This window comes from Ammodytes marinus (genome assembly GCF_949987685.1).
Source record: "Ammodytes marinus genome assembly, chromosome: 16".
Lineage (NCBI taxonomy): Eukaryota > Metazoa > Chordata > Actinopteri > Uranoscopiformes > Ammodytidae > Ammodytes > Ammodytes marinus.
This window is the reverse complement of record NC_137220.1, coordinates 22,703,698-22,728,825: the sequence shown is the minus strand read 5'-3', so window position 1 is coordinate 22,728,825 and position 25,128 is coordinate 22,703,698. Positions and strand designations below refer to the sequence as shown.

Genomic DNA, 25,128 nt, shown 5'->3' with positions numbered 1-25,128 from the left:
TCAAAATAATGTACTAGAAGTATACTTGTGGAAAAGTACTGTATATATGGATATGTATGTATATGCATACGTTTAAACCAGCTGCTGACAGCTAGCTATTCACATCCAACATAAAATAATAATAGTGATTGCAGTTAAGAATGCTAAAAAATAGTATCATTATTAGTTTTGAAAAGGTGTTTCGACTGAGAAAACAGGGAGGTGCATTCTTCCCTTTTTGTTGACATATCAGTGTACCAGCGTTTATTTCCTTGTATCCGTGAACACGAAAATGCTTCACATCAAAGCGGCTTTGTTTGTGTAGTTCCCTATACTCACGAGAATACATGGACATGTATTGTTTCCTTTGCTTGGTGGTTTTCTCCCTTTTCTGCCCAGGTGAGTTACATTACTGTTCTATTTACATTATTCTTCTTGAAAACATTAGTGAGATGTTACTTATTAGTGTGTACTATAGTAAAAATTAACATTAATTAATTTCTCTCCTCATTACAGTTTTATCAGATGAAGATTTTTACCAATCCAGAGCATGCTGTACATTCAGGGGTCCAGGTTTGGAAGATATAGAGTATATCCTTACTGCTCTTTTTGATACCCATCCAATGCTTCAGTATAACAGCACAAGAGGCAACTGGACAGGATTCACACCCGTTGCAGATGTAATTGTTAAATATTGGAACAGAGATCCCTCTGATCCACCAGAGAGAGCGTCTGAGAAGAAATTACTGTGTACAAACAACATAGGCTGGGTCCAACAGATTACAGGTAAGAGCATTTTTTTCTAAAGGTTAAATCGCATGTACTAAATTGATTTTGAGGTGCTTTGGACATAGACTCTTTACACGGCTCATATATTGACTTGGACAGGTAGGAAAAGAACAGGTGTGGTTCAATTAATAACAATAATGGTTGCTGAATTCCATTTGGCTTAATCAGTTTCAGGACTCTGGTTTTGTGCATGCTCACTCACTGACATGGCTTAATGGGGCGCTCGATCGAGACATTGTCAAATTAATTTTTGTTGTCTGACGGTGTTGACAAAAAGTGTCCCACCACTTAGAAACCTTATAAAACATGAATATGTTGTAGAAAAACATTTTTTATTGATATGAGAAATGGAAAAAAAAGCAATTTTTAATCATTAAAGTAACATTTTAATAGGTTTTATTGCATATGAATGATTGAACCCTTCTCTGTGGACACACTGTTTTGGATGTCGTGAGAAGATAACTAGTGTCATATGTTTGACATAATGATGATGAAATTTAATTTAAGGGGATAATTGTGCTCCAGACATTCTATTCTTAACCCCTAATGACATCTACAATTTCAAATATTTTTTATTTTGAAACATGACAGCAGTTACTATTGCAAGACGGTCTTTTGTCCCACTTCTCAAGAATCATTGACATAATAATATTTATATTTAATTAAAGAATGTGTTATCCATACTAATACAACTCTAACATGTTGTTTCAGGTGAACTCACTGCTAAACCCACCATCCAGCTGAATTTAGTGAAGCACCCTGCCACGCTTGTGTGCAGTGCCTATAACTTTTATCCGAGGCAAATCCGGATGACTTGGTTGCGGAACGGGCAGGAATTGACCTCGGCTGTCACTTCTTCTGAAGTGCTGCCTGATGGGGAATGGTACTACCAGATGCATTCCCACCTTGAGTACATCCAGACCGCCGGAGAAACGATTACCTGCATGGTTGAACACCTGTCCCTTTCCGAACCAATGCTTCAGGTCTGGGGTGAGTTTGCCAATGTGACGCAACTTGTACATGGGGGTCAGAAATTGTGAGATGATTATGTTAAAACAATTTTAAAAATCCTCATGTCCCTATTTTAGACCCCTCCCTTCCTGCACCAGAACGGGTTAAATTTGCTGTGGGACTCTGTGCTCTGATGATTGGATTTGTTGTTGTGAGCGCTGGATTAATCTACTACAAAAGGATGTCAGCTGCATATTTCACTATCTACCAAGGTGAGGAAATTGAAGAAATTGTGATTGTAAAAATTAATTGAGAGTAAATGTAAATACCTTTGGTACAGTGTTGTACATAGTGTGATAAATAATTGTTCTCATCCTCATTTTTAACAGGACGTGTGTCGATTCCTGTGGAAGTCCTCCCTGCAGTCGAAGCTACATAGAAGTATTGTATTTTTACAAATAGATCATAGTGAACAGTTTAAATTCTGTGAATCTCAGGTTTTCATTCTCATCATATTCCTTGGGTGGAGGGTGAGGCTCTAACACGTGTGTTTAAAGGCCACTGTACAGTGTATATCAGACAACGCAGCAAAAGCTTTAACAGAATGAGGTCCAGTGTATGTAAAAGCCATTAGCCAGTGAAGGCAACAGCATCAGCAATAAGATGTATGGAAGTAGTAAAACTGATGTATACATTACTGTATGTCAACCTTCTCAACTGTATGAGCACAGGAATAAAATAAATACGTTTTTTTTTTACATTAACGAAAATCAGTTTGTCTAGTTATTTGTGCATGTTCTCCTGGGTGGTTAAAATGGGAGATTGGTGTTTATACCAAGTCAAAACTGAACCAGAACTCAACATTGCCCCATTATAAAAACTATTTATTTTTACACTCAGTGGCCCTCATTTATCAATTTTGCGTGGAAACTGGTGCAGATTCTGGCGCAAATACCTCCCTACGCCAGGTGTCGCGTGGTATTTATCAAACAGGCGTATCTCGCCAATCTCAGCGTACGCCAGGCCATTATTGATAAATGCGGCGGATGAGAACGAGCGTATCACGCCCCTATATTTTCTCAGTTTAGAGGCCTCGCCCAGAGGTTTTACGACATGGATATGCGCAATACGGCACTTCCCTGAAGTAGAAATTGACAGAATAACAGCGAAAGTAGAAAAAAAAGAGTTTCATTTCGGAGCATTAGCCTACAAGCAGCATCAAAGAACGACAGAAGGCAGCAGTTAGGAAGGAAATAACTGCTGCGGTCAACAGCGTTGGTGTTGACTCAAAATCGCCACTAAAAAAGCGTGTTGCTGTTCTGAAATGCAACCAACTGGGGGTGCGGGGCTGCGGGCATAATATAAGTGGTGGAGGAGAAAAAGATGCACCAACTGTCCGATAATGGTCCCCATAAAATAAATACACGTAGAGATTTGAATGATTGGAATGTATTGGCCCTTTTAGATAGCACTATTCAAAAGGGTTTTAAAAACTAAAAATAACACATTTAGCGTTTTACTGTATGACAGCATGCGCTTGGCACGAGTGGTCAGCCCGGCCGTCAGCTGCACAAGCCGACCCGGCAGCGATCAGCTGTGAGAGCGCCCACCGTCCTGCTCCACCAGCAGATAGGAACAACGTGCCGGTTAACGGTGGAAATAAATCGCTCGCTTTAGCATTAATGACACATTAAAAGAGGAACTAACATCTACAAATGCGTCAAATAAATAAAATGTTAAGCTGAATGGTGTGCCGTGTATTTTTTTGTATCATAAAGAGCAGTGTATGTCTACTAGCCTACATATTTAATACTTAGGCTAACATTTTGAATGAATGCAGCCCCCGTGCCTCAGTGTCCCCCCAGCTGCTCCAAGACGGAGACTGCCCTTACGCAGTCCCATGCAGCCGGTGTGCGCACTATTGAATCAGCTCTCCTACTCAGTTGCACATAAGCTGCTCATTTTTAAGTGATTAATATCTTTATTTCGGTCTTATTTGCACTGCATTTGTATTATCTTCTAATAAGTGTCCAACAAAGTCATCGGCTACCCGGCACAGCCTGCACTGCGAGTCCAAGCTGTTTTCAAATTTGCGTACACGAGCTGAGAGCTGGCGTGGGATTTGAGCGTACCCTACGCTCACGTCCATATTGATAAATGCCGAGATTTGCGTGGAAATGTACGTACACCCATTTTTCTGGTCTACGCAAGATTGATAAATGAGGGCCAGTGTATGCATATAGTTTATGGTGCTTATTACATCAATATTGTTAGCTTGCTTACACACTAAACTAAGATGTTGAACATATTAATTAAGTATTAGGCTTCGACCTAATGCTACTTATTAAATCTTTCATAGCCTATAATCCTAAAAAGGCAAGAGTCCACTCCCTACTACTTGTTTTGCCTGGTACTGAGCAACAGCACCTTTTGACTCTGAAGACAAAACTGTCTTTCTTCCACAACCCACACCTCCTGTGAGGCAAGTTTCTTTAAAGTTGCACATTTCAGCTCATCCTTCACCCTGTTTGTCTCAAGATTTCAGCCAAAAGTAAAGCATATATCAGGAGCCAAAGTCCTGTATTTCTCCTCAATCCCTGGGGACTCCCAGCTCTACCAGGTTACAGAAGGCTCCAGTGAGAAAATATGAGGTTGTAGGAAATAGATGGCGAGGCTGATATTGTATGCAAGACCAAATTTAGATAACACTAAACGTCAGTCCTTTACTCTCTAACTTTGTCTCCCTTGCACCGCTTCTGGTGCTCACTTTTGTCCCTCTATCTATTTCAGCATGGCTGCAAGTGGTACACTATTCTCTCTCTATGCATAATAAATGAGATGCTTTCGTTTTCCCCCAAGCGACCTGCAATTCAAGTTAAACCAAAACGCTCCACATTTGAACAGTGTAGACACAAAGGCTTATGCAACATGTAGGACGAAGTGTTTATTTATCCACTGAACAAGACCAGTGAAACATGTTTTACTAAATGATAGAGTAAATGATTCTCGCAGTCAGCTGCACATACGTACGTACAACTCAACATCTGTCAAAAACAGTATTGCTATGACACATCAACAATCACCCGATGGCTCTGCATGATCTCTCTCTGTTCCTACTTTTTAACTGACTTTAAATAAAGCTGTGCAGGCAGTCTAGGATAATCATCCCATTGTACACGCTCCTCTCACCAGTAGAGCACTCCCTGCACTTTAGGATCTCGCTTTATTAACAAGATCAGCAGGGTGTCAGCGGTGAAACATCCCTGAATGCCAAAAAATACTACTTTTAGAGCCAGACAAGCAGCTCTTTGAGACTATACTTTTAGACACAGAGATGCTTTGATATTAAATGCTAAAATGCTCACACTGACCATAGTTACATGCTGATGTTTAGCAGGTACAAGGTGTGGCCAATGTTCATCCTCTTAGGTTGGTATTTTAACATGCATATATTTGCTAATTAGCATTAAACACAAAGTCAAGTGCTGTCGCTGATAGGAATGTCTTTATTCTGCAGCTATTTGGTTGTAAACCAAAGTACTGGACATATTGAAATATTGACCTGATGATGGCTAAATGAAAAGTCAAGGAATCATAAAAGGTATTATAATTTGTCCCTGGGGGGGCATGAATGTGTGTACCTAATTGCATGGCAATCGTTGTTGAGAATCTTGTGCCGATGTATCTTGTAAATGTTAAAATGTCTCTCTTTTAAATTGATTGGTCCACAAGGAGGTTCATAAAAGTCATTAGGGCTAATACATTGCACACCCTAAATCTGAACCAAATGTCATGGCGGTAAATCCAACAGCTGCTGACATGTTTGCTGAGTCTGGATCGACCGACTCAGATATATTGCCATCCCTACAGACGTGCCAGTACTGTGGCTCTAAATTGAAAAGCCATAATATTCCGTTTTTATGAAGAGTTTGTTTCTCGTGGCAAATTCCTCTTTTGGAGGACATTGTATGCAAATGTGAAGGCACACACACTGTATTATGCACAACACTTACAGTACATGACTTACCAGTTTGTCTAGTTAGGATGAGAGTTGCAATGAAGACACAATGTTCAAGTATAATAAAAGATCTTTAATGCTTGCAAGCAGAGTGATTAAAACAAGCGTCAACGGGACTGTAGTTATGAGTGAAGAAAAGGCAGTCTTGCTTCAGTAGATATAGCAAACTGTATCAATACACGATCATTTGAATATGTAACAGAGTTGCAGGATAATCATAGTGAGCCATAACAAACATACATATCTCAGTTATGAACAACCTTACTTTATCTTACACAAAACTAAGGTCAGATCATCTCGACAGTTAGATTACTTGTATGAAGATTTACAATGTGGCAGTATAATATATACATATACATGTGTATACATACACACAACATTCATTTCCATCACAGAACATACTCATACAGACACTATGATCCACTAGTATGTTTTATCTTATCCTACAGGCCTTTGTCTCACATCAGTGGGTCCTTTTAAAAGTTACATGATTATACACTGCATTGCTGCTGTTAGCCCAGTAAACGTCTAATGTGTTGTCAGCTCTGACAAATTGTCAAAGGTTGTATTGTAAAGGGGTTTTTTTTTTTAAAGATAGTTGGGTTCTGATAAATGATAGATGAAGTGGAATGGCTGACATTTTAACGACGCTCTCTAACCTGCAAAGACAGAGTATAGGGGAGGAGATGAGAAAAACCAAGAAGAGGTCAAGCCTTTGTAGCGCAGAGAGGAAAGTATGGTGGGCAGGGAAAAGGTTGAGGGAGAAAGTGACATGCATCATATAAATGGAAAGAGGAAAAGGAGCGGGGAAAGGAGGGCTGCTGTCCTAAATCAAGTGCTCTTATGTAATAGCTCAACAGTCCGTCTGTCAGTCTCCCCGACCGTATTTCTTCAGGAGCACCGCCCTCTCTCTCTCTCTCTCTCTCTATCTTATCCCTGCTCATGAACATTACCTCTCTTTGACAGGCCGCCTCAATTCAGTTCTCTCTCCTCAGTGCATGCATATAAACACATCACTTCAGCCTGCCACCCAGGGTGCTTCCAGGGTAACGATAATGCATAGTGATCTAGAGTGGAGTGATCTTGACAACATGTAATCTTTGGTTCAGCGACCTCGGACACCGCAGAGATGATGGGTGGAGAGAGGCAGAGGTGTGGGAGGGGAAGCACAACAGGGGAGAAGAGAAATCCCCTTCAAAAGTCTTCGGCACAGTTTATGTAATGCCACCCATTCTATCCTGGCAGGCCTCTTGGTGTGTTTCAGGGCTGAACCTCATTCGTAATAGTAATAGATAGACACTCACTACCTTGTATTTGTTTTTCACTCACCGACGGTCAGTTGAGCAAAACAAAATACCTTTTGGTTGTTTTTCCGGACCCTTCATTGTACTAAGGCATAGCCAGAAATATGTTTTCAAAACTTGGTTACACAAAGTCAATATCTCAGATTTTCTCAGATATATAGCAGATTTCTTATTTTGCTGCAGTGCATTAAACACGCGATAGTTATACAGTATATGATATGGATTGATGGATGTAGAAAATGTATTTGTAGTTCCTCTAATAGGGATTTTATGACAGCAGAGGTTTCGGCGCTGACCTCCCTTCAATTTCCCCTTGAGAAAGCACAAAAAAGTAGTCTGTTCCATTCTGTTCCAAAGTGCTTTCTTTGAGTTAAACTACTTTGACAAGGACACATGGCTGCCTCTGAATATCTTGTATAAGAGGATTAATCATTTCTGGCAAGAGATTTTTGACTCTACCAAAAGTCTACAAAATACATTTCAGTATAGGTAGGTTGTCTCAAAGGGAGCAAGCAAACACAATTCCGAACCAATTCTGAACCGTCTATTCATCCTGTAGAAATGGCAACGATACAAGGTTGTGTTGCTCTCAAACTCAGTCATTTTTTTTAAAGATATTTTTTTTGGCATTATTATGCTTTATTGACAGTGCAGAGAGACAGACGTGAAATGGGACAGAGAGGGGAGTGACGTGCAGAGAACAACCACGGGCGGGAATCGAACCCGGGTCTGCTGCTGGGCCCGGCCCGACCCGGGGGGTGGGGGGGGGACGTCCTACCAACTGAGCTAAGGGCGCCCCCGGTCACGCTATATTTCTCATGGCTTCTGGCCAGACCGACCAAGTAACGCTATGAAATCAGGAAATGCAGTTGCCCACATGTGTGGCACAGCTTACACCTGTGTTGATGTGTAGCAACATACATTGCCTCACCGAGCCAGCTGTCGCCCTCTGCATCCTCCTACACTGCCCATATAACCCACAGTTTACAGTTCAGTTAACACACACCTTCACATTTTGCTGAATCAACGAGAATGGACTCACCGCAGTCAGTCCCACTCACTTGCTCTCTACCGCATGCCCACATTTCTGCTGAGAGAGCAGTGTGTGTGGAGTGTGTGTTTGTGTTGTACTTTGCAGAGTGAGTCACGATTGGAATTGATTTCAATTCAACACACAACCTAAGTACAAGAGTATCATCTGTGTGTGTCTCTCTCTGACTGACTGATTGTCTTGATTCAGTTCAGCTGGTGAAATCAGCAGTGTGGAAACTGGAGGCAATACTACACTACGGCATCTGTTGACCTAAATTGTAATCCATTTAAGGATATTTATGTTTCCGTGCATTAAACCACTGATCAATAAGAAGTTGTCACCTTTAATTGGTAGTTACTTTGCTTTTCATAACCTGGACGTACCTGGTGAACTTTCCTTACAAGACATATACCGGTTCTATAGTAAGTCAATGAGATTGACTTGCTGGTCTCTCAAAGTGAATATTTACTTCATTGCTTATTGATGGGTGAGTGTCAATATTAAAAGTACAGATTCTTTTTCTCAAAAGGTTCTGTTTCATAAGTGTAATAGTAAGCCCACAGGTGTGTATTGAGGTGGGGGAGCAAGACACCTAAGCATTAGCAGCAGAACCAGGTGAAGCTGAAGTGAAGCTGCACTAGTGGCATGTGCCTTAAGGGCCCTGCAGGCTTCCCTGCATATTTGCTTTTCTTTATATTTGATGATATCCCTTTTGATGCTTCTTTATCCTTGTTGAGCCACCGGTAAAGGTTAGTGTACTCACTCTATTACCACATCCAAAGACCTGCACAATTACTAACAAGCATTTATTTAAATTACAGGCATAAAAAAGTGACATCTCACTCTAATTAAATCGAATTAAATCAAACCTGCATCTAACTGTACTACAGAAAAAGAGTCCGTGTGTGAGTGTATGAGAGGGCAAGATAGAGGTTACTCTCAGTAACTCCACTAACTATGTGCATGTGCTTGAAGCATGAGACTACCCGTTTAAATAAAGGATTGCATATAATTAACATGGAATTAGCAGTTCATAACCTAACTATGAAAACACCACAAGAATAAAGCTCACTCTTTCTTTCACTTTAACTTCCCCTTATTAGTCATATTACTGCCTTGCCCAACCTCAGTTGAATGAGTCTTCCTGAGCTTTGGGGATTTCTGCTTATTCCACATTTCTTTGTGGCAGAGATCCAGTAACTCTGACACAGCTATGCCCCGGAGGACAATGTCATGGCAATATGAGCTTGTTGCACCACTGCTCCAGCCACCAGGCCTCCTGCCATCATATTTAATAGAGTTCTATGATGTATGATATAGTAGATAGCAGTTCTACCATAATGCTGGTAAGTATCATCAAGTCTGTGAGATGAAAAAGTAAATGGAGGTTACTCTCTCACATTGCCTGAAGTCCCAATGCATTTTTTCCCCTTTATTTGCCAGAAGATTTTGAGTCAGTTTGTGGCATCTAAAGGTATATCTGTCTGCTGTAGGCTACACCTTCAGATCCATATGTTTACTGTCAACTGATGTCCTCATCTAGTACGATTTTAGATTTTCATGATGAGGGTTAGATTACGATTCACATTGTAATTTAGAGTAAAACATGTTTGTGTACACTACAGTGAACCACTAAAGTGTGTACCGATACATGTAGGTACAAGGTAACAAGATGTGGAGTTAGTACTGAATGCAAATAACTTTAAGTTTGAAAGTTGGAATTTTTTATTCCAAGCCATTTTTGCATTTTTGGTTTGTTGAAATTATGATCAACCCTTCCAGAACATAAATATGTCTCTATTTAAATATTTTTTTTTAATATAGTCAGCCTTTGTTTGTATGCATCTTCAGGGAGACAATGTTTTTATATACACACCCTCATCCACCTGAGAGTTTTAAAAAATTAAAAAATAAAGTACATATGTATACCAATGGATTTAACCATAGGAATGCCTTTTAATTTTACACATATTGATTGTTCAACCCCAGTTACTAATAGCACACACTCAAATAAATCAAATAACTGGGAATAGTGCACTTCATATAGCTATATTTGATTACACAATGATTGCCAAAGAAACTGGAGCAATAATCTTAACAATAATGTGAGATGTTATTGATCCCTTTGTGTGATTAAGGATAATCTGCAAACACAGACGGATGCAGATACAGATCTCTCATTCAGACACACACACAAACAGGCACCCATATACATGAATACAGACACTATTTATCTCAACATGGAGCACTCATTTATCTAAGAATACAGAGGCCGCAAAGCAGTCATTACTGTCTGTGGTTGAATTTTAATTACATGTTCGCATTGTGCCCAGTATTGTCTTATGCATGGAAGTGTGTGTGTGTGTGTGCTCTGTCAGGATTTCTTATCTTACACTCACACTAACACACTCATTGGCTGCAACACAATGACCGGCAGCTCCCTGCTGTTGTGTTAGAACAGAGAGCCTGAAAGAGAAAGAGACGCAGAGAGCACAGCAATAGGCGCAATGCTTTCATCTCTAAATAGCATTTTTAACATTTCATATATTAGCATATTAAGCCACGGAGACGCAGTTGAATGTAGAAGTTGCAATCAATCAGCATGTTGTTGTATTTTCTTTTCTTTTTTGCATTTATCGGTGAAATACTCAATTTCACCGATAAATTTGGTCACATTTGGTCACATTATTAATTTATTTATTTTTCGGGGGGGGGGGGGCACTCTTGACATTTGCCTTGGCATTTAGATTTGTTTTGTGGATAATGATACTCTATTAGTCAATCCACTGACAATACATTGAGTTGTGTAAAGAGTGTCTGGCAGAGGACAACTTCTGAGCATGAAATAATCAGTGGCGTGGCGTGGGGATTTTTTTTGAGGAAGCCAAGTGAGACAACACCTTTAATCTACATGTTTATTGGAAGGTGGGGGACATAAAAGAGTAGGCTACGTCGCAGCTTGTATTTAATGTAACTACAAGAGCTACTATAGCGCCTGGTCACTTTACCAGGACTTGCACACGCCTGTAATCTAATAATAATAATTGATAGGTTTTATATAGCGCTTTATTGCCTAGGCACTCAAAGACGCTTTACAGGGTTCCTCGTTCAATTCGTTCACACACAGTCATACCGGTGGTGGTAAACTACGAGAGTAGCCACAGCTGCCCTGGGGCAGACTGACGGAAGCGTAGCTGCCATTCAGCGCCAACGGCCCCTCCGACCACCACCTCAAACATACAGCAATCATACACATTCACACAAGGCAAGGTGGGTGAAGTGTCTTGCCCAAGGACACAACAACCATGACACAGGTGGCCGGGCGGGGATCGAACCGCCAACCCTTGGATCGTTGGCCAACCCGCTTAACCACCTGAGCCACAGTCGCCCCTCTGTCCGACACCGCTCGTTCGCTCTCTCTCTCACTCACTCACTCACCTCCTAATCGTTTTATTAAATTATACATTGTATTATAAATGCACCCCCCACCCCGACCGGAATGCACAACTAGCCGCTTAATGCCCAATACAGATTCGAATTCATTCACAATACAATTAGGGGACGTTTTATAGGCTATTTTAAGTTTCACGTTCACGTGAGACACGACTCACACAATCAGTTAGGTGCTTGACATACACACATACTTTCTATACATCCTTTTCGTTTAAGAACTAGGCCAAATGTTCATTATACAACACTACTTAAGACAACCCAGAACAACTTCAGTGGAAACCAATGCAACTTAATCAAGGCACAATTAGCAATAAAATAACACAAAACATAACATATAGCTACACGGACAGTAAAGGGAACAGTTAACCCGCGCCGGGAGAAGGTGTGTATTTTACTCACTATTTGTAGAGGAAGGCCATTAGCTGAAGATTGCCGCTACCAGCTAGCCACTCGGTGCGGACATAGTTCTCCTCCCTGAAAGTGCGATAAACTTTCTTACTCTCCACACGCATTGGCCTGCCATCAGATTTGATTTTTAATGGCTCCTCAATTGGCAGTTTGGTAAAAAAATGTTTTACTAAATACTCAAAATCTCCACCCTCCATAACTGTTCTTGCTAATATGATAACAATGCAAACATGCTAATCTCCCGCTATTGTTATTGTTGTTAAATTTCAGTGACGTTGATAATGATGCTTTGATTTGACTGGTGTGAAGCCAAGGGCCGAGTGGCTTCCCTCAAGAGTACCTATTTGCAGACCCATGGAGAAAACGGACCTCCACTACACCGGAAGCAAGATGGGGCCACGCCCCAAACTCATTTCATTCAGTTTGTTTTCACTTTACGCTGCAGCTCCGACTGAAGAAAGAGTGTCACTGCAACAACGCGACCCTGTACAGTTTAAAGCAAAATCACTCCATAGAAATCTCCATTTTTATAATTTCTCTCAGTTTCTCCCGGCGAAAATGAAATCCAAGCTGTGGCCGCCATTGCTACAGTTTTTAATTCAGGTTTTTAAAAGATTTATAAGTTATTAATTGGGTTTTTGATAACATTGTTGGTGAGAAATGTGTGTCATACTTTCACAATCTTCACTCAGTGAATGTGTACGATTTAGTTTGATGGTTATCACGAGTATTATTCTGGACATCGCAAGGTTTGTTTATCTTTGATCAGCTGCTTGAACAACGTGCATTTGTTGATAGCAGAGATTGCACTGATTGTGAATTAAACAGACAGATTTCAGAAGATGTACACAAAGCTTCGTTGCTTCATTCATCTTCTACCTCAACATCTACTTTTTAACACCGTCCTGGCCACTTGGGACCCTTAACAAACGGACGTATTTTACTGTGTACTAGCACCATAACCGGTGGAAACCGTGTATTATTATTCACCGCTAGGTGAACTCCGGCAGTAAAACAAAAAGAAGAAAACAAATTCAGAGTAGGTTACAATTCTGACCAATGAAATCCACTTCCGGTGGAGCTCCACTTTCCCCATGCGTCTGCAAATAGGTGCCTCTCGCTTCCCTTGGCACCCTCATGACACCCTCCTGACCAATCACAGGAGGGCAGTGTCAAGACAATAGCCTCACCTGATTGGTCAATCCTTCTTTATTTTTTTCACCAAGGGATGCCAGCTCGGGCTGGCTTCCTCGCGGACATACAGTGTGCAGTTCCGTGTTTCGCCGCGTCTTCAGAATCTAAATGTAAAGGGGCGCTGTTTCGCGCATTGTGAAATGCTCAATGAGAGGAGAAAAATGGGGAAGAAATGACAGCATCACAGCACCAAAGAATTACCGAAACTGTTAATAAAAATGTTTTTTCAACTACAGCCTAAAAAACAGGGAAGCCTGGCTTCCCTTGGCCTCCGGGAGAAAACGCCACTGGAAATATTACCTTGAAATCAATCAAACATGGACTGATGATATGGAAATGCTAACTTACAAATAAGTGAGGAATCACCAGGGTCCAAACTCCCAGCAGTCGAAGTGAAAGAAATGTTCAAAAGCGGAAGATAAAACAAATAAATTATTTGAACAATACAATAGTAGGGGAGAACGGGGGAATGTGAGCCATCGGGTAATGTGAGACACCCCCTGTATCTAGGCTATGGAACACATGTTTGATCATGTGAGATATATGTTTTCAAGCCCCTCTCATTTCCCCTTTGCCATGAAAGAGAGGACCTCATGGTAATGTTGTAAGCATGTTTTTTTCATGTAAAAGTAAATTTTCTTGCTGTCGACTTAATCGATTGTTGTGCCAAAGCAAATTGATTCAGGTAGAAAAACTTATATCATACATGTTGATGAACTACCAACATATGAAACCATGTGATGATGATAACTGAAGATTAGCCTGATTTGCTAAGAGAGGTACTTTTTTCTCAAATTGTGGCAGTGGTGTAAAGTGAGACAAATGCTGTGGGGTAAAGTGAGACAGTGTCTGTGCCCTCTTTTAATGAATCCATTATATTTGAGGTAGCAAGGAGACTAGTTTGAATAAGACAAAAGACAATGTGGGCTGGAGGTGGGGGATGATGGTTGAAGGGGTGTCAGCAAGGGCATGGTTTTGCACGTATGTGTGTGGGGGACAGGAGAGTGACCTTTAACATCAATACACTCTAAGTAATATGTCTTTATTCAATGAATGATCCCAATAAAACAAATGCAGAAAAATATTAATCAAAGACTCAAAAAATGGAAAATGACAGCTGGGTCTAGTCCTATGTTCTGAGTCCCAGGCTGTTCTAGCTGGTTCTGATTGTTCTTTGCTCTGACCCCCAGACACTAGCTGGCTCTAAGGGTCCTTTGTTCTGACCCCCAGACTGTGTTTTAATCTAACTGGTTCTATCTGTCATTTGAATGTTAATTATTGAATATGAATTATATGGTGTATTTGATCAGAGTTACTTTCAAGTGTTTAGAAAATGTTTTTCTTAATTGACCAAACCCCATGATTCTATTACTCGTCCGACATTAGTTTTGGAATATTTGGTTTTCAAGCTAGCTGTCAGGATTGTAACTGTTACAACATATGTTGTTATGGTAGTTTCAGAGTGGAAAAAGTAAGTGGATCAGTTTACCCCCTTGATGTTTCTGGTCTGTCTCAGTTTACCCCACAGCTGAGGTAAACTGAGACACAAGACAGCTTTTTTTTAAACAATCATATTTTCACTGCCCTTTGTCATGAATAAATTCTGCTAATGCCCTTTTCTAGGAAACATCCTGAATTAATGGGAAAGGTGTAGGCTACATTTGACTGATAAATCATTTTAGCTCCCTTAGAGGGAAGCAAATGTAAAAAGTGCCTCACATTACCCCGTTCTACCTTAAGTGGATAAATAACTCAATAGAAAGGAAAATACAAGTAAAAGGAGAAAAAGAGCCAAAGATTTATAAATAAATATAGATGAATAGATTAAAAAAATACAGCTAAAAGCCTAGCTAAACAAATATGGAAAATAAATAAATAAATAAATACAGTACACACATAAAAAGAACACACAAAAGAATTGGAGAGGAGGAGTGATAATAGGACATAATATTCCAGGCCCACTCTAACCTGAGCAGAGGGCCACTTCTCCGTTCTAGTCATTAAAGCAAGATTTTCAAAGACAATCATAAAAAATAAAAAAACGCTCTCTCATTCATTAAGCGCCGCTCTCGGGTAGAAAGCATACAGGGGGCTGAATACAATACAATGGCAGGTAAAGGCTGACGTGTTTACACAATGTATCCAGCATTGAGCCAGAGGGGGAAACAGATGAGACGGTGCTTTAAGGTCGATGCATTAATGTGACTAGCCATTAGTGTGCCCTCAGAGTGGCGCTCTCGAGGGGCCTCTCCAGTGGATACTCTGCCTTTTCATTCTTTTCATCTCACGGGCAGATTTATGCATTGCTGTTCAACCGTCTAACCGTCTTTGTCCGGCACAAAAATATAGGATCTCTGGAAATGTCATTGTTGATATGTGCAACAACCTCCTCTTCCTCCAACGCTCTTCTTTTAGCTATCATGAACTCCCCACTCTTCATCTCTCTCTCTCTCTCTCTCTCTCTCTCTCTCTCTCTCTCTCCCTCGTGACACTCACACACTATTTATAATGAATACATACAGATTGTGGGAAGTATTAAACTAATAATACTGTAATACTAAGAGGTGGGCAAAATAATTGAATATGATTATGATTACTCCAACTCACTGCTTTTCGTCTCTGTCAATGCGGTTGTTTGGCATGTCCTCCTATTCAAATGAAATTCTATAGCAGCTTTTCACGGATGTCACTGATAGAACTGTCAATTAATCCATATTGGCCCATCTGTAGGCCAGTAGCAGTTTTCTCTGTATTGTTTAAACCTGCACAAATGAATGTGTGATCCATTGTGGGCATCACAACAAGCTGTAAGCACAACATTGAGATATTTTGTCTCCCTATAAAGTCTATTCGAAGAGCATTTAAAATTATGAATACATGTTGTGTAATATGAGTATTTGGTTTCTGCTTTGTGTGTCCTGTCATGTATCATTTTACATTACATTTTGGTGACCACCAACTCTTGAGCACAATTTGAATTGCAGTAAAGGTACACAGGTCGGATTCAAACCGGCGACTACATGGTACACGCTCTACCCACTATGCCACCGGAGCGCCACAATGTATAGAACCTTTTGGTAAAAAAAAAGAAAGAAAAGAAGCTGCCTTGCCTGTTTCCTCTGAAAATGACACCAGTGAGTCTGCACGAAACAGTTAAGGGCCTGTAAAACCAAAACATGACCTAACTGACCCTGAAATGCTTTGTAGAGCTGTAAATAACTTCAGAGTCAGGTGATAATTCTCTTGATCACGAGTAATGAGACCCCTTTGACACACAAGTCATCATTTGAAGTTTTGATCTGGGCCTCAGTGAGTTTTAGTTTAAAGATAAAGACCCTTCTCAACAAATGTTGTACATTTTTAAGTGACTCTTTAAAATGTCATTCCCTGTTGTTGAATGCTCAAATCCTAATTGCTTTTTGTTTGTCTGTCATGTCCGTTTGTGTGTGTGACTCAATACACGTTCCTCTGCTATTATGCCTGGCCTGTGTGGCCTGTCATTTCGCCGTAAAAATGATGCCAGACTACAACAGCTGTTCATTCGGAAACACACACCACCCCCACTCCCTCCATTTTCTTTGATGCCCCGCAGATGGAAAACACTTGGCATTGTGATATAAAAACTTACACCTTCAGCTTGTTTACTGTTGTACACTGCCACTGCACTATCACATTTCTTTCCCCTCCATCCCTTGCTTTTTGTGGCTGGAAGTCAAGATCCCATTAAGCGCTTGTCCTTTTCTTCCGGTAGCTTAACACAGCTGTCGGATGGAGAGTATTTGAGAGTGTGGATGTTTGTGTGTGTGTGTGTGTGTGTGTGTGTGTGTGTGTGTGTGTGTGTGTGTGTGTGTGTGTGTGTGTGTGTGTGTGTGTGTGTGTGTGTGTGTGTGTGTGCGTGTGTGTGTGTGTGTGTGTGTGTGTGTGTGTGTGTGTGTGTGTGTGTGTGTGTGTCTGCCCTGTGCATTCCAGCAAGGTGGCAAAAGTCACCATCGGGGCGGGATAGATTTCCCCTCGGCCTGGAAATAGGCCTACAAGCAGTCGGAAACCTCCGTCCGGGAGCACTCTCACTCCGAGGCTTGTGGTTTTCCAAATGTATGGAAAATAGTTTCCGTGTGACGCCCCATTCCAACCTATTCAGGGGCGAACAAAAGTGACATTTGCCATTGGTCAAAGTGGGTCAGTGATGAGTGAAAGATGTGGGTGTGTTGACTGATGTGTCACAAGGGACCGTGGGATAGGGTCACCTACCTGGCTACTGCTGCTGCTGTTACTATTGTTGCATTGCTGGGAGCCTCTTTACAGTCTATGGCCCTGACCTGATATAATGAATTTGTCACCGGGCTGCAGACTGCATCTCCTAAGCCCTTAAGATTTCTTCCGCTATATGCTTGACTGTCCCCAGGTGTCAGGGCCATGTGGTGAGGCTAATAATCCTGGTATTTCGCCTTCTGCTTTTATTTCTATGGCTACATACAGTATGTTCTGTTGAGTCAGTTGTCGGACACCAACGTAGTGGTATCATATTTGTACACCAGATGTGTATAAGAGGACAGTTTGCTGCTATATAAGTATTGTCAATGTCCGGATAAACTTCTCCTTCTACCTTCATTAAAGGTGCTACAAGGACCTTTTACATTTTTCTGAAAAAGTCGAATTTTTCCTCCGATGATCATAAATGACGTGTTACATTAAACGAGAGCATCAGTGCAAAGAATGCTATTTTTTTATAGTTTTTCTTAATGCCTTTGCCATGGGTATAAACTCACCCAGGAACTCCAGCTAGGCGTAGTGAAAACACTACCACGTTTGTCCAAGGGGGGGTGCAAGAATGAACACAAACTGAAAGTTCCTTTGTGCACCTTTAATCTCACTGGATTTGATTTAAAGGTGAAAACATGTGGTTGTACTAACAAACTTCTTTGTTGCTTTTGTCTCCTGTCTGTCTCCCAGTACCAGATTGGCCAGCTGTATATGATCAGCAAACACAGTAATGAACAGAGTGAGCGTGGGGAGGGGGTGGAGGTGGTGCAGAATGAGCCCTATGAAGACCCCGAGCACGGAGCCGGACAGTTCACAGAGAAACGTATCTACCTCAACAAGTGAGTGTATTATTATTTGTCCCATGTGACACCCATTCATAAATGATTTCACAATGTCTTTACATTTTTCTTTTATTCTAATGAATACGCCTTTGATCCCAGAAGGAGAAAACTCCCCACTGTCTTTGATTGTGTCTAGCTCCAGAGAAACATCAAAGCCCACATTCAACCCAAGAGTTTATATTCTTCCTTTATGTTTCATCTCACATCAAATTATCCTCAGCACTGAATCTATCACAAGTCACTGTTGATAAGGCTGCCACTGACATATAGCTTTACGTGAGAGAGGAATGTTTTTTCTAATCACTGCATTGCCAGCAAGTGATCAATATAGCACAATCCAAAAAAGAATGATTGTTTTGAGGCATAAGGATATGTTTATGTCACCATCCGTTGCTGTCTTATCTACAGTAAATAAATAGATGAGCCAATACATTTGCATATAGGAGACGATAAATGTGTTATATGCAAAATTCATGATAGCATGATGCTCATAAAGAATTGTTTGCAGTCTGAAGTTGCGATTACAATGAATGAAATAGGTGAGACAGAAAAGACTCAGGGCTTTGGCACAATTGGAACATTGATTTTAAAGAGCAATAAAATATAAACTCTATTTTGTCCCTAAATTAAATACACCTGTATAGCCAGCGTATAGGAAGCTAATAATGCACTGACAATGTTCTAAATGTGTAAATTCAATTGTTTGTTATGGAGATCATAGTCTGTGTTGGTTTTGTACTTGACTGCATTTGTTAAGAGGTGTTTCATATTCTTTGTCCTTCATACACGAGGGGGCATTTATCAAAAAACTCCTTAAATATAACTTAGTCCAGTAACACCAAAAACAATGACCTCAATGCTAAATTATAGAATTCACCATCTATGACAGTGTCAACAACCCCCAAACTAAATAGTCATGATCAAATTAGATAGTATGGCAGAACAGTGGTGTTACATTGAATTGGTCTCTACATGTGTACTACCTAATAAAGTGTTTTTTTTTTACTAAGCCAAATATTATTTTTTCATTTTTATCTATGCTTCCACCGCAATAAAGTGGTAAGCTCATTGCCAGCCGTATACTGTAGGTCAGTGAGCTCAATAAATCCACATCAAACACTTGGCATTTGGCGCGCAGTTCAGTTTAGCCAACTCTCATCAAAGTAATGTAATGTGAAACTATTGATTTCCATAGACAGATCGGAGCACATGGGGCCAGCCACGGTGCACTTGAGCTAGGTATAGATTTAGTGTCTGGCTTGAGCACTTGTCGAAATGGACAACTGAACCAAGCTGGGTTGGACATGTACAGTATGTTGGTGTTTGGGCAAGTAGCCTACTTAATAAACAAAGGTTTCTACAGTGTGTAGTCCTGCAGGGCATAATTAAATCCAATACATCAGAAATCCAGTTCAAGCTATCTGAACTCATCGTCCCTTTTTTTCCCGGACTTTACAGGACAATTGCAGTGTCAAACAGACATTTGACAACAGGCAATAATTTAACAAATGACAGCATATCAGATAAAACAGGAGGATGGCATTTACCACAGGAGATATGCATGGGGATGAAGTGTTAATCAGAAGACAACGTTACATAAAATAGGTCTATCAATCTTTCTGTCTGTTTTAGGGCCTAACAAATGATTGTGTTTAAGCAGTAAAGAGCAATAATCTTTCCCATCTTATGGTGCTTTTGCTTCATTTTGCTCCTGTTATCTAGTTCTTTAATGCCCACACCGGTTAGTGGTAAACTCTTATGATCCGTTTCCTCATTTCCATCATGCATTCTTCTTTTGGTGCGATGAGAAAACCATTGATTAAACACATCTATTAACACATTGATTAAAATCAAATACTGTCACAGAAAATTCCCAAAAAGCAAGACTATGAGACAGATGAAAAGAATGCCACTTGAAGAATGCCAAAGTGGGAGGCAGAGAGCGAGACGGTTTTATGGTAAGAAGTATCAAGAAAGTTGGCCAATGGGAAATGTGAAGTGTCATTGACAAACTCAGACAAGAGGAAGGTTTTAGTGCTGTGTGTGTGTGTGTGTGTGTGTGTGTGTGTGTGCATGCATGCATGCGTGCGTGCGTGCGTGCGTGCGTGCATGTGTGTGTGTGTGTGTGTGTGTGTGTGTGTGCGTGCGTGTGTGTGTGTGTGCATGCGTGCGTGCGTGTGTGCATGTGTGTGTGTGTGTGTGTGTGTGTGTGTGTGTGTGTGTGTGTGTGTGTGTGTGTGTGTGTGTGTGTGTGTGTGTGTGTGTGTGTGTGTGTGTGTGTGTGTGGGCGGAGAGAGGTGAGGTCAGTGTGTAAGTGATGGATAATTTGAGCAGTCACTGTCGGACGCCGCGCTTGCCTCCCTCCCTCCACCCACAGACCACCTGTTACTGTGTTATAGCTGCTGTGTGTGTGTGTGTGTGTGTGTGTGTGTGTGTGTGTGTGTGTGTGTGTGTGTGTGTGTGTGTGTGTGTGTGTGTGTGTGTGTGTGTGTGTGTGTGTGTGTGTGTGTGAGAGAGAGAGAGAGAGAGAGAACATGTGAACAGGCTGCACTCCCCTGGTTGTTTAACAGTCCAAATTGGAGAGAGTCCAGAGGGAGCCGTCCGTCTCGTGTTCCATTGGTCCATACAGTGTAATCATCACCACACTCAATTACGGCTAGGCTAGGCACAGAACGAGAAGGGAGGAGGGTGATAATGTGGGAATTAAAATAATCAGTGGCTGGTTTTAAAAAGAGAATTATCCTTAAAGTAAAAATAAAATGGTACAACTTAATGATGTCTTTGTTTCCAGTTATGGGGGGGCAGCTGGTCTTGGCTGATATTGAGTTTGCAAATGTGATTTGGGTTACACTGAACGAATTCTGATGGATGCGTCCCTCTGTCTGTACTAACTCTTTCTCTCTACCGCTCATCCGTACTTTTTTCTCCATTGTGCAAAGTTAAAAGGTTTCCAATAAAATAGGGAATGAGCTCCATTCACCAAAATGCATGCAGTGATCCAACCTGTGGCTTTTCCTTCTAGTTAACCAAAGTTTGACCCCTGTTGTTTCTGTTCCCCGGGAATATCTTCCATCATGATTGGATGCCTAATTAAGTGCCTTCTATTCGGCTGCAATTGGCCGCAATCCATTTGTGCAGAGTAATTAGCTAGTCATCTGCACTTTCTTCTGTCCATGTCCCTTTTTGTATCAATCACGCTTTGCTTAAGCTCCACTGCAGGGTGCAGGATGTAATCAGTGTGATCAACGTCCCCATGGGCCAACACAGCTGCCTGTGTCTAGCCTTCGTTATGGCTCCACACAGCTGGATGCTTGTCATCGGCTCTCTTCGGGGGATGAGGACGAAATTGAAGCAACTTTCAGAGAGGAACACTTTGACCGTGCAGCACACAATCTATTTGTTTCCTCATTCCTTTAACTGCCAACGTTGTAGTGACATTGTACTATTTAGCATTGTAGGAGCTTCACCCTCTTTAAAGCATTTCCCTACACCATTCTGCAATTGTATGCCTTGGGGAGGCGTATAACCGACAGCAGGCAGTTCTAGTTTTCTTCTTCTTCTTCTTGTCCTTCAATCTACAAATCTCTCTACTCGTCTTTCTCTGTGTTTCAGCAAGCTGCCCAGTTGGGCCAGAGCAGTGGTCCCTAAAATCTTCTATGTCACAGAGAAGGCTTGGAACTATTACCCTTTCACTGTCACAGGTAATGAGAAAATAATATGCATTCACAGGTTTAAAGACGTAGACAACCATTGCCTCTTTTAATGAGGATCTCTCCCTTTGTAATAGCATGGCTTTCTACTTGTTTGCAGCACCATACACCATACATACTCACACACAAACTCCCATTTCGCTCAGCCCTCTAAAAAAACATGGCTATGTTGACCTGCTGGCATCCATTAAATGGGATCATTGGGAGGGCAAAAGGATATGGAAGCTATATTCTTTCTGACATAATCCGGGGGATGGAGTGATAGGAGGAAGACAGCCAGCTTTAACTGAACGATAATAGGTGAAATGTTAGGCTAAACTGTTGCTGCTGGTACATTTCATTTTATATCTATAGTGAAGTTACAGACATAAAATAAATATAGCAGTGCTAGTCAACCCTGTTATTCTGCATGATGCATGAATTAATTAATACTGGGAGTTCAGATAGTATTCATGACCTTGAACAGAAACATGCAGCTCCCCTGTACATGCAATATATATGTCCATACAGTGACTTGTGACTGACTTTGCCCTCAGTATAGGACCACACACATATGTAGTGTCATGGAGATTTTATTTAATTGTTTTCTGTTTCAGAACAAAATGTCTTCCTGTAGTGCTATTGCTGAGGTGAAATGGTCCTTTTTAACTAAATAGTTTTTTTTTCTCCTCCATTTTCTTCTTATCCTTCCCCCATACCATTTAATTCCTATGCTGTCTTCTACCTGTCTGCCTCCCATCACACACCTCCCTTTTACATCTATTACATTGATGGCCTCTGCTGGTGAACATGGTCAGAGTACACGGTAAGTAGTTTCAAGTGTGTCTGCACCTATGCACATGCACACACAGAATCACTCATACATATGTGTGAGAATTTGCTTTTCTGATCGTTTCTATCTTGAGAAGGAATTTGTGGCCCCTTAGACATGATGTATAATGTTTTGATGCACCATATGTCACACAATGCATATCTGTATTTGTATTAGCTGTGCTTCAAAACGTGCGTGGAATGTGACATTACCTCTTGCAATACTAGAATTAGCTTTTTCCTCGTGTGTACGTGCATGTGTGTGTGTGTGTGTGTGTGTGTGTGTGTGTGTGCGTGCGTGTGTGTGTGTGTGTGTGTGTGTGTGTGTGTGTGTGTGTGTGTGTGTGTGTGTGTGAGTGTGTTGCATAGAGAGAGATATAGACTTTTGCACATGTTTTTGACACTCTGCATATACTATTATTCTGACCTTCATTCATCAGATTGTGCTCACAGCAAATTGAGTCCTAACCAAATACAACGTCTTATTTCAAGTTTAAGCATTTTCCATGTTGTGACTTTATTATACTATCTATGCTTCTATCAAGCACATTTGAAACATGTTTCATTCAACACCTGTGTCTTCACACATGAGATCTCCAACCTCAAATGAATCCAAACAGAGTGTTTAGGATTTGACTTTTTCTCTGAACTTAGCTTTTGTTTTTGCTTTCCCTCATTTTTACCCTTGTGGTTTTTACATAAGTATATATAGGAATTTAAAAAGGGTACCCAAGACTAGAAATCAACATCAAGAATTCATGCATTAGGGCGCTCTGGTGGTGTAGTGGATAGAGCGCTTACCATATTGGCTCCGGCCTTCGTTGCAGTGGTCGCGGGTTCGAATCCGACCCGTGGACCTTTACTGCAGGTTACCCCCCCTCTCTCTCTGTCTCCCCATTTCAACTCTGTACTATCTAATAAAGTTTGAAAATGCCAAAAAAAAAAAAAAATCATGCATTGTGGTATATAGATGTAATCCCTCCAGTTGTTAGTGGGTTCACCCTGGGGTCACTTCCCAGTTGGAGGATACCTTTACAGCAGGGACCAAGATCCTGACCACCTGACTCATTGATATGCACCAGTCCTACACATACTGTACCTCCTTCCAGATATCTGAGCTCCTTACCAAGTGCCCGAGGTTGAGCCCTTACACCCAGCCAAGGAATCCCATTTTGTCAGCATGCATCAGAAATCAAATGGTCTCATTAGTTAGAGCTTCTGACCATAGATGAAGGTTGAAATATGAAAAAATCAACTTGTAGCAGCTGCCAGACCTTCCTTCACAAATTGGCCGATACAAAACCTGCCTATTCCTCCTGCATCAAATCAACTAATGAGGTAAAGTTCCCACAAAAAAAAAACTTAAGAAAAAACCCTGCAGCTCTCCACAGGAATAAGTGGTTAATGGACTGTCGCTGAGCAAAAGCACTAATGATTTGTGCCGGAACATTAGCTTGCCCACCTTATGTCTGAGCGAGGGAAACATCAATGAAGCACACATACATACCCACAGCAGGCCAATCTTTTCCCGCCCGAGAGTGTACACAGATGCAATGAACATCTGGATGTCCACCATAGTTTTTTTTTTAGCCAAAGCACCACTGTGCCTGCAGCCTTATAGAGCCACTAGCATGGCTTTAGTCTGGCAGCATCTGCCATGAACATGCAATTTCACTGGTCATTATTTGTAAGAAAACATAGAAAAATAATTATTTTAAAGGATCACAGATTTAAGAAATGTACTACATAGGCACTCAAAAAGAATTTGTCCATGAACATGATGCATTCTACATAGTATTGTGAGGTTTAATCTCAATAGATAAGGAATGTGAGAAGAAAATGATTAGCAGGGAGTCAGTGATGTAGTCAATAAAGGCTCATCATCTACAGCGTTCTGTAAACACTCCATCTCCTCCCGGGAGACGGATCATGTGTTTATTGCCCTCCTTTACTCTCCATAACACCCAATCACACATGCACATGCACACTACTGAGATTCACAAGGCCAGTACGATCGACTGGTGTACTAGGTTACTGACTTACTGAACGGTGCAAAGCTATTACCGGTAGTTATAATGCACACGCTCTCTATCTCTATACTATTTTTGTCTTTTTCTCTCACACATACACTCGCACACCTATTGATTCACTTACGCATTCACAGTGAGCTCCCAGCATCAGGTGCTTTTTTCCTCATCCGTAGTGCTGTCGCTGTCGTGCTGCTCCACACATAAACACACACACACTCTCTCTCACACACACACACACACACAAACACACACACACTCTCTCTCACACACACACACACACACACACAAACACACACCGGCTTGCACACCGACAGCTTATGTAACCCCAGATTGCCACTCTTTGGTTG

At 41.1% G+C, this 25,128-nt stretch overlaps 2 protein-coding genes across 2 annotated transcripts in view; both read left to right on the top strand.

The window, feature by feature from the left end:
• The window catches only part of pitpnc1a (phosphatidylinositol transfer protein cytoplasmic 1a), a gene marked incomplete at both ends in the record, with an annotated part of 73,749 nt that overhangs the window by 42,669 nt on the left and 5,952 nt on the right, over nt 1-25,128 (top strand). The window contains 3 exons of the mRNA XM_080044176.1: nt 18,080-18,228; nt 21,844-21,932; nt 22,739-22,746. Coding sequence (XP_079900302.1) covers nt 18,080-18,228; nt 21,844-21,932; nt 22,739-22,746 — 246 coding nt within the window. The remainder of the gene's footprint in view (nt 1-18,079; nt 18,229-21,843; nt 21,933-22,738; nt 22,747-25,128) is intronic.
• On the top strand, nt 266-2,470 carry LOC307263537 (HLA class II histocompatibility antigen, DQ beta 1 chain-like). The gene is made up of 5 exons (XM_080044699.1): nt 266-378; nt 496-765; nt 1,480-1,758; nt 1,857-1,991; nt 2,109-2,470. Exons 1-5 carry the CDS (start codon nt 327-329, stop codon nt 2,156-2,158), a joined length of 786 nt encoding a protein of 261 aa, XP_079900825.1. The 5' UTR covers nt 266-326; the 3' UTR covers nt 2,159-2,470.

Bases quoted from the DNA above. Each gene is read 5' to 3' on its own strand.
- LOC307263537 (XM_080044699.1), top strand. From the start codon at position 327: ATGGACATGTATTGTTTCCTTTGCTTGGTGGTTTTCTCCCTTTTCTGC. The intron at 379-495 runs GTGAGTTACATT...TCCTCATTACAG, and splicing joins TTTCTCCCTTTTCTGCCCAG to TTTTATCAGATGAAGATTTT. The intron at 766-1,479 runs GTAAGAGCATTT...ATGTTGTTTCAG, and splicing joins CTGGGTCCAACAGATTACAG to GTGAACTCACTGCTAAACCC.